The following is an 8,699-nucleotide window of genomic DNA, read 5'->3' on the forward strand; positions in this document are numbered from 1 at the left end:
ATTCCAATAAGCAATTGGATTGCTTTAATTGTGAGAGGGAGTGTTTTTTTGATTATACTGTAAAATATTTTAATTAACTATTTGTAATTAACCAGTTAAACATTACTGAAACTACCTGATGAGTTCAATGTATAGCTTATCAGATCTGCAAAGATAAAGTTACAGAGCTGAATGTGCACAAATAAAACAAAAGCAGTTTGATTTCAATAAACAGTGTATTTCCCATGACCACAGCCCTGTAAACTTGTCTTCTGAATTTAGTTTTGAACCAGGATCTCCTGCATCAGAGTCATGCTCTTTTGCATAAAGTGCGACTATTGCTATTTCGGCTTTTAACTGGTTAATCATGACTTAGAGACTTTTTTACAGTTGAGTAAATTACCCCACACACATTCTCAAATCCTTTCACAATAAAAGCTTAGTTAGCTTAGCTCATTGTGGTCGTCAGCAATGTCCATTGGTTAATTTTTTCTTTGTCACCTTTTTTAATCTTTGTTATTCTTGTTATTCTTGTTGTTATTTAATCTTGTTATTCTCTAGTCGTAGTCATCGTTTTGACGTTTGGCATCTTTTCAGCAACAGAGCAGCTCTCCCACATAATTTCTCAGAAATCTCCTTTTCTAATTCAAAATGATGCATGAGTTGTATACTTGTTGTATACATGAGTGTTCCATACAATTGTTTGTCAACAATAGACAGGGACATTTTTGTGACCTACACCTACGCCCATGACAATTACTGGGAGGCTGTGGTTCACTGAATATCACCTCTAGGTGTCATCATTTGTACTCTGAGTTTAGTAATGCTACCTATCAGATTCCAACTGTCCTGTCTCTGTTTACGTTTACAGATGACCACTCAGATGGAGCCTGGTTCTGCTGGAGGTTTCTTCTGTTAGAGGGTTTTTCCTTTTTATGATGCTATTAATAGTTAATAAAATATATATATTTTTTAATTAATGTATTTAATATAATTTTCTATAAATAGTCAGCCTTAGTTTGTGAAGTGCCTTGATAAAAGTTTGTTGTGATTTGGCGCTGTATAAATAAACTTAACGAAACTGAGTAAATTACATCAAAAGATACATGGAGGTGGAAAGGTGGCAGCACAAAGAATGAAAAGATATGAGAACTGCAGGATGGGCTAGAGGTTATTTAAGGAGAGTTCATTTCATGATTGATTTAATTTTTCTTAAGTTACTATGTAACTTCAGATCTTGTTTTCTTACTTGAGATATATTATGATTAGTGTATAACTTGTCAGTCTTTTCATTCAAATTTTTGTTAATTAATATTATTAGTAGTAGAATAAGTAGCAACAAGCAAGACACACTCCAGACCAGCAGGCAGCGAGAAAGCTCCAGTCTGGACAGACAGACCTCTTTGACACAGCTGAGCTGAAAAAAACACTGCTGAAGCCTTCGATCCAGTCAGAGCAAGAACAAATCTGCTGTGTGAGAACTGCATTGAGACAAACCCTCATTCACACATAGTGGTTTCGGATCTCACCTGTATAGAAAGAAAACAAAGCTGGAATTGTAAGTATTTTGAGTGATGAACGAGCCTAAGTTCTCTACAGTAGGTGGCGGTAATGCGCATTTAAATTTTGCCAACCGCCATAAAAACCAAGAAGAAGAAGCAGCAGTAGCAGCAGAAGAAGGAGCAGCAGCAGCAGCAGCAGAAGAAGAAGCAGCAGCAGAAGAAGCAGCAGAAGAAGCAGTAGCAGAAACAGCAGAGGAGCAGGAGGGCGGCTGACCGTACAGGAGCACGCAACTCTGAACCGATAAATTACACCAAAGGTAACGTTGCTTTGCTGATTGGACTGATAACGTAAAAGTGAATTAGTTCGTGAGCTCCGTTTAAACTTCCGGTAAAGATGTACACATCATTCACTGTCTCGCCTTTTTCCCCTTATCTCACCTTTTTTCGTATGTGACGCGCGTCATGAAGTAATTAAGTAGTGAAGTACAGCTAGTAGACTGTCAGTCAGGTTAGTGTAGCTACATTTAAACCCTGTTTAGTTTGTCCAGTTCCCGCTTATCCTGCGCGTCAGGATCGTGTCTGTGTCTGCGTAGAGGAGATAAAGCCATGGACACACCCGCTACTGGCCACATCAGCCACTTGTCTTTTCACTGGATGTCACTAGGGACCATGAGGACCGTTGCAGTTCTCGGAGGGGGGATCGGGGGTTTGGCTGCGTCCTACTATCTGTGCAAGAGCCCCCAGGTTACCAAGGTACGGCACACATGCACGTAGTACCACATGTCAGGAGTTGTTAATCAGTCCCACTCTACTCACAGTAGGTGATGGCGGCATATTTTTGTGTGTTTGTTTGTACACTTCTGCTTGATCTGCTTTGATTCATTGGTTCCGAAAGTTAAGCATATCTTTAGGTTCTTCTTTGTAATCACTACTACACTACTTTACTGTATACAAAGTCTTTTTTCCACCTCACCCTACTGATCAGGGGGGGTCAGCAAGAGGGTAAGATTAGTATGGAAAAAAATGACACTTAAAGACATTACTTATGCATTGATCTGTAACATTAGACACACAGAATTAATATAAATGATTAAATTCAAAATTAAACAGTACAACTGTACCATCAGATCATGATCCTTTTCTATGTGTGTGTCTTTCAGCTCATTGTTTTGGAGTCTAGCAGCCGCTTCGGAGGCTGGCTGTGGTCGACCAGGAGGTCGGATGGGGCCGTCTTTGAACATGGACCTCGAGGGATTCGTCCTACTGGAGCAGTGGGATGCAACACACTCAACATGGTGAGTTGTCCACTGTAAGAATAATAAGAATAAGAAAACCTTTAATAGTCCCGCAGTGGGGAAATTACTTCTCACAACAGCAGTACAGATGAGCGAGAATACAGGTACAGAACAGTATGTGTTGGCACAGTACAACGCAGTACAGTACAGTACAGTTAGAGTGAGTATGAGGTCATTGCAGGGTTATTCCACAGTAATGGGTATAAGATTTGTACCGGTAACAATATACAAGGAGACCATCAGGCAGGTCAGATGTCTTTACAAAGTGCTGGGGTGGAAATACAAATTATGTTTTTCCAACTAGTTTGCTTTGTTTCTATGTTTCTGCGTTGACCAACTTAGTGTCACCCAGTTTTCCTAGTATTTAAGGCTTTAAAGTTTAATATATATCGTATTATCACATTCAATGCTTTACATTGGTTTATATATGCTAACAGTCATTTTTAACACAGAGACAAATTTTATTTCTGGCAGATTTGTTTCTCAGAGACTTGTGAATTAAATAATAATAATAAGACAACTAAACAAAAACCCAACACGGATCTAATACACTGTAACACACTGTTCTTTAACAAACATCAGGTTTTCTTGGGGTTCTTTAGGACTGTGTGTGTGTGTGCGTGTGTGTATGTGTGTGCGTACCCCCCCCCCCCCAAACCCCGCCCCCCCCCCCCCCCCCCCCGTATAGGTGGATGACCTGGGCCTTGCGAGGGACATTCTGCCAGTCACCAGCAGTCATGTAGCTTCCAGGAGCAGATATGTGTATGTGGCTGGACAGCTGCACAGGCTGCCTTCAGGACTGAGGTCAGAGCACTGTGCTGTTCTAGTAGTACTATCAGTGTGGTCTTTGGTTACAATATGGCAGATATTATTTAGTAGTATATTTAGTATATTATTCATACCGTATTGTTTTTTCTGTATTTTTTCTTATGTTTTACCTACTGCATGTGATTTTCTTTAATTAGCCTTAGTATTTAAGGTGCAGCCTCTCTGATCATGTTTTTCGAGAGAGTTTTTTTGCTTGGATTCATACTTTCCCTCATCCGAATGGCCGGTGTGCAGGAGCAGACCTGGCACCATGCAAACTTTGTTTACATCTGTGACCAGCTGATTTCACTAAGAACGGCCGAAAAAGTACTTGACTCTGTCCGGAACATTAAGCTTCTCCAAAGAAATAAGGAGGAGAAAGAGGGGATGCAGAGGAGGCAAAAACCTTTGTGGAGGGAATAGAGACCGAAGAAAGGAGCTGCGCCAAGAGAAGGTGAGAAGATTCAAGTCGTGTCTCCCTTCGCTCATTATGGGCAACGTGAGGTCACTGGATAAGAAATGCCGAACTGACAGCTCTAGTGAGAGGAGAAAATCTTTCCTGTGTGCAGTTTAATGTGTTTCATAGAGACCTGGCTGCATGACGGTAGTCATGACCAAGAGACAGAGTGGGGACCAGGAAGAAGCGAGGAGTGGGGGGTGCCATTTTTAAATAAGTGTCCATGATCAATGAGTATCATATTTTCAATAAGTGGACACGTAACGGCCAAAGAAAGGATTTGCAGCCCTGACATCGAGCTGCTGGCCGTAGGCCTCCGTCCATAACATCTACAGAGTCCTGCATACGTGGCAACACGTGGCTTGTGACGTCATACAGTCTCCAACCTGCAGTGCAGACATCCTGACGCTTTCTATATGATCTCCGGTAACTTTAATCACACCAGCCTCGACAAGTCACTTCCTACTTTCACTCAGTTTGTGAGCTGTCCCACCAGAGGTGAATAGGCACTGGATCTGATGTAAACTAATGTTAAGGATGCCTACTCTTCCACTGCCCTCCCCTCTATGGGAAAGTTGCATCACAATTTGATTCATCTGCTGCTCAATACACACCTCAGGTCCAAAGGCAGCCTGCCACCATTAAAACCGTTAAAAGATGACAGATGAGGACCGTGTCGCTCTGCAGAGCTGCTTTAAAGACACTGATTGGGAGGCGCTCTGTGAAACTCACGGGGAGGACATTGATGGACTAACAGACTGCATCACAGATTATATAAATTTCTTCATGTATGTACCTTTTCGCTGCTTTCCTAACAACAATGGGTTACTTGTGACATTAAAGTCATGCTGAATAAAAAGGAGAAAGCATTCAGGTCAGGAGACAGGAAGGCAGCTAGGAGTGTCCAGAGAGCGCTGTCAGTCAAAATTAGGGAGCGGAAGGAGGCTTACAGGAGGAAACTGGAACACAGAACTCAGAACAACAACACCAGGGAAGTGGGGAGGAGCATGAGGACCTTCACCGGATAAAAGGCCAGCATCCAAGTGACTGAGAGGTTTGTGAAAAGGGCCAACAAACCTAACAAACATAACCCCCCCACATTGCTCATTACACCGACAGGGCTCATCCAACCGCTCCGCACACATTCAGTGTATACAGACCTTACAGTCATGTTCAATCAAGAGATACATACTAACCATAAATAAATACAAAACAAAACCCAAATGAATAAAAAAGTCTTCAGTCTTAAGCAATATTATTAATGATAAGAATAATATTATTAATGAGAAGAATAAATATAAACCCTTGTCTCCTGCACTGACAGTTTCAACTGTCTGGGAACAGCAAAACCAACCTTCGCCTGTGGGGGCAATAATGTCCCATACGGGGTTTAGTGCTTTAACAGAGAAAAAAAGTAGAGCTCCGCAGCTCTGTGGTGTCCTCCAACACATCTTCAATCTGAGTTTACAGCTGGAGAGAGTTCCTCTTGGGTGGAAGAAGCCATGCTTCGTGCCAGTGAATAAGCAGCCACGTCCCAGAGTCCTCAACGACTACAGACCCATGGCTCTGACCTCTCACATCATGAAGGCTTTTAAGAGGCTGATCCTGAACTCCACGCATTCTCTGGTCAAACCCTCAGGCGACCCCCTCCAGTTTGCATATCAATCCCATCTAGGAGTGGATGACGCCATCATACATCTGCTCCATCACACCTACAACCACCTGGACCAGCCTGGCGCCTCAGTGAGCATCATGTTCTTTGGTTTCTCCAATGCATTTAACACCATTCAGCCAGTGCTGCTGTGAGAGAAACTGAAGGACATGCAGGTTGCACAACTCCTCTTCCCTCTGTAAGGGTTGATCTTTATTCAGGCAATAACATATATAATAAAACTTTAAAGCTAGTAATTAGATGTGTGTGTGTGTGTGTGTAGATGTCTTAGCATTCTTACTTTTATCTCCTTACCTTCTTGTGCGTAGCTACAACAAGTTTTTTTAAATCTTCAATATTAAAGGTGCTGACATGTGGACTGTGACTGAAGAATTGTTTACAAAACTGCTGACTGGGTCATTTTAGAATTTTTCAATGCTGAAGTGATGGTGGCCCATCTCTCTTTCAGTGGACTCCTGCGGACATTCCCACCGTTTTCACGCCCTCTCCTGTTCAATGTTGCCAAGGAGATATTCACGAGGAAAGGCACTGGGGCTGATGAGTCTGTCCATTCATTTGTTTCTAGGAGGCTGGGAAAGGAGGTGAGTCTGACCTCCAATTTAGCAACTACAGTAACAGAACGAGTACCAAAGACAAGAACACTATACGATTCCATGCACGGACATGCACTTCTGAACTCATGAACCAAACAATCACTGCGTTGTAGACATGGCTGTAGTTCACCTGTTGTTGTGTGTAGCTGGCAGATATCGCTGCAGACAGCCTGTGCCGGGGTGTGTTTGCTGGGGACTGCAGGAAGCTGAGTGTGCGCTCCTGTTTCCCTTTTTTGTTCGAAGCAGAGCAGCGGCGAGGTTCTCTGACCCTGGGACTGCTGCTGGACTCAGGTACACGGAAGCTCACCTTAAACCAGCTCCAGTTCTCTAAGGCCGGTGTACCACTGGTTTTCCAACTCTCCCTGATGATCACCTTAACTGTGTCAGTTGGCTACTGATTGAGTGAACACACCTGGTCCAGGTAGTCAGTATTAGCTGGGGCAGAGAGAGTTGGAAAACCCGCAGGACAGCGACCCTAGAGGTCAGAGTTTGGACACCAATGAACATTCCAAAAGGAAACATCAGATTTTATAGTTTCAGCAATTTGGGGAGTTAATGTATGTGACTAGTGGAAAATGTCTCTCTTTACCACGATGCAGAACATCTGCTAGAGGAGATACTAGAAAGACTTGACAGATGTGACTTTGACACTGGATGTAAGTGCTGCTTCCTACAGCTGCATTAATTGTGGTTGTATATTAACAACCTGCAGGTGCCCCTCCTGGCATCCACCCTGGCCCCCTAGCCCAGAGATCTATTAGGGAGTCGTGGGCCCAGTGGTCCCTTAGGACGGGGGTGGAGACTCTCCCTGAAGCCATCACAGAATTCCTCCAGCAGAGCGGTAGAGCACAGCTTCACAAAGACGCAGCCGTTCAACACATCACACCCTCCACCTCTGGCTGGAAGGTTAGTGGATTGGGATTCTGATCCATACATACATCACACAAAATATAAAAGGCTGTGTTCAACTGTCACTTCAACAGGCTCATTATCTACTACTCAATTATTTTGACAAACTAAAGTGATTAAGTGATTATCTCCAGGCTGTTATATACCACCTTTCTCCAGATAGGTTTGTCTTTAGCCTAACTGGTCTGTCTCAGCCTTAGTGTCAGGACATTAACATTCAGCATGCCTTGACCTGTGTGTGCGTAGATTTACATGGAGGATGGTGTCATATCAGCTGATCACATCATCTCTGCACTGCCTGCCAAAGGTAAACGAATGGCAGCAGACTTGTTGCGTGCCTGATTTCAGACATTTCGGTTTCATCCATTCTCTTTGCTCCCTAGCCCTCTGCTCAGCCCTGCCCTCCTCCTGTCACTCCCTCATCTGGGAGCTGCAGAACATGTCCACAGCTACTGTTGCTGTGGTGAATCTAGAGTATGATGGCTCCATCCTGTCTATGAGGGTAAGAACCACACACTGATGAAGTTTTGAGGTGGTGTGGATATATCCACAGCCAGGTTAGCTATTTTATTTAATCTGCTACTGTTCAGTCTGTGAATATAAGGAGTTTAGCCTCAGATACAGTTACTGTTCATAAAGCCCATGGAGTGATATGATGGCTGTTACTGACCTTCAGGACAAATGTAACTGACCCTGTCTCTGTTGTCAGGGGTTTGGTCACTTGATTCCGTCCTCAGAGGATCCAGGTTTACTTGGAGTGGTCTACGACTCTGATTTCTTTCCTCAACACAACAGGCCAAGTGGACAGACGACTAGACTGACGGTATACACAAGTAGCAGATTGAGCCATCACTGTAGTTTTAGCTCCAACACCTTGTTTTTGTTTGATTCCTGCTCTAACCCAAATGACACAACCTTGTGTTCCAGATTATGTTGGGTGGGGCCTGGTTCCAGGAGGTGTTTGGGGACCCTGAACATGTAAAGGAGGAGAGTCTGTTGACCAAAGCAACTGAAGCTGTGCGCTACCACCTGGGCGTTACTGCAACACCCAGCTGGAGTCGAGTGTCTGTTCAGAAGGTATGACATCAAATTTAGTGCTGCTCAACATCAGCTCCTACTTTTATAACTGTGATGTTCCTCTCCCCAGGACTGCATACCTCAGTATTACCAAGGACATTTCCAGAGAGTGGGTAAGTGCTTGTATCTCAACATGATACAAGCAACAGTGGCACATGGCTCTAGCGCATGTCTGTGTCTTTGCAGAGTCCAGTCGCAGCTTCATAAAGGAGAAAAATCTCTCGCTGTCTTTGATTGGTTCCTCATACGATGGCGTGTCAGTGAATGATGTCATCTTTAGTGGACGAACAGCCGTGCAGGACTTGTTGGGAGGTGGAATTTAATGACTTAATACACAGCCTTGAATAGAGGCATTGTGCTGACATGGACAATGGTTGTTTGACTCACCTGAATGCTCACTACAAATGT

General features: G+C 43.5%; 1 protein-coding gene across 3 annotated transcripts in view; it reads left to right on the forward strand.

The window, feature by feature from the left end:
* The first annotated feature begins 1,645 nt into the window (after positions 1 to 1,645).
* Positions 1,646 to 8,699, forward strand: part of ppox (protoporphyrinogen oxidase) — a 7,353-nt gene continuing 299 nt past the window's right edge. Inside the window, exons 1-13 of one of the 3 annotated variants that reach the window (XM_029129556.3) lie at positions 1,646 to 1,798; positions 2,146 to 2,234; positions 2,642 to 2,776; positions 3,465 to 3,580; positions 6,161 to 6,293; positions 6,452 to 6,596; positions 7,018 to 7,211; positions 7,461 to 7,521; positions 7,598 to 7,716; positions 7,924 to 8,037; positions 8,142 to 8,291; positions 8,362 to 8,404; positions 8,478 to 8,699. The exon at positions 8,478 to 8,699 is cut by the window's right edge and continues 299 nt beyond it. In XM_029129556.3, the coding sequence (XP_028985389.1) occupies positions 2,151 to 2,234; positions 2,642 to 2,776; positions 3,465 to 3,580; positions 6,161 to 6,293; positions 6,452 to 6,596; positions 7,018 to 7,211; positions 7,461 to 7,521; positions 7,598 to 7,716; positions 7,924 to 8,037; positions 8,142 to 8,291; positions 8,362 to 8,404; positions 8,478 to 8,614 (1,431 nt within the window). In that variant the 5' untranslated portion in view covers positions 1,646 to 1,798; positions 2,146 to 2,150 and the 3' untranslated portion in view covers positions 8,615 to 8,699. Of the gene's footprint in view, positions 1,799 to 2,145; positions 2,235 to 2,641; positions 2,777 to 3,464; positions 3,581 to 4,043; positions 5,891 to 6,160; positions 6,294 to 6,451; positions 6,597 to 7,017; positions 7,212 to 7,460; positions 7,522 to 7,597; positions 7,717 to 7,923; positions 8,038 to 8,141; positions 8,292 to 8,361; positions 8,405 to 8,477 lie in introns of those variants that run through there. The other 2 variants (XM_055503244.1, XM_029129558.3) reach the window with 2 other exon arrangements.

This window comes from Betta splendens, chromosome 16 (assembly GCF_900634795.4).
Source record: "Betta splendens chromosome 16, fBetSpl5.4, whole genome shotgun sequence".
NCBI classification, from domain to species: domain Eukaryota; kingdom Metazoa; phylum Chordata; class Actinopteri; order Anabantiformes; family Osphronemidae; genus Betta; species Betta splendens.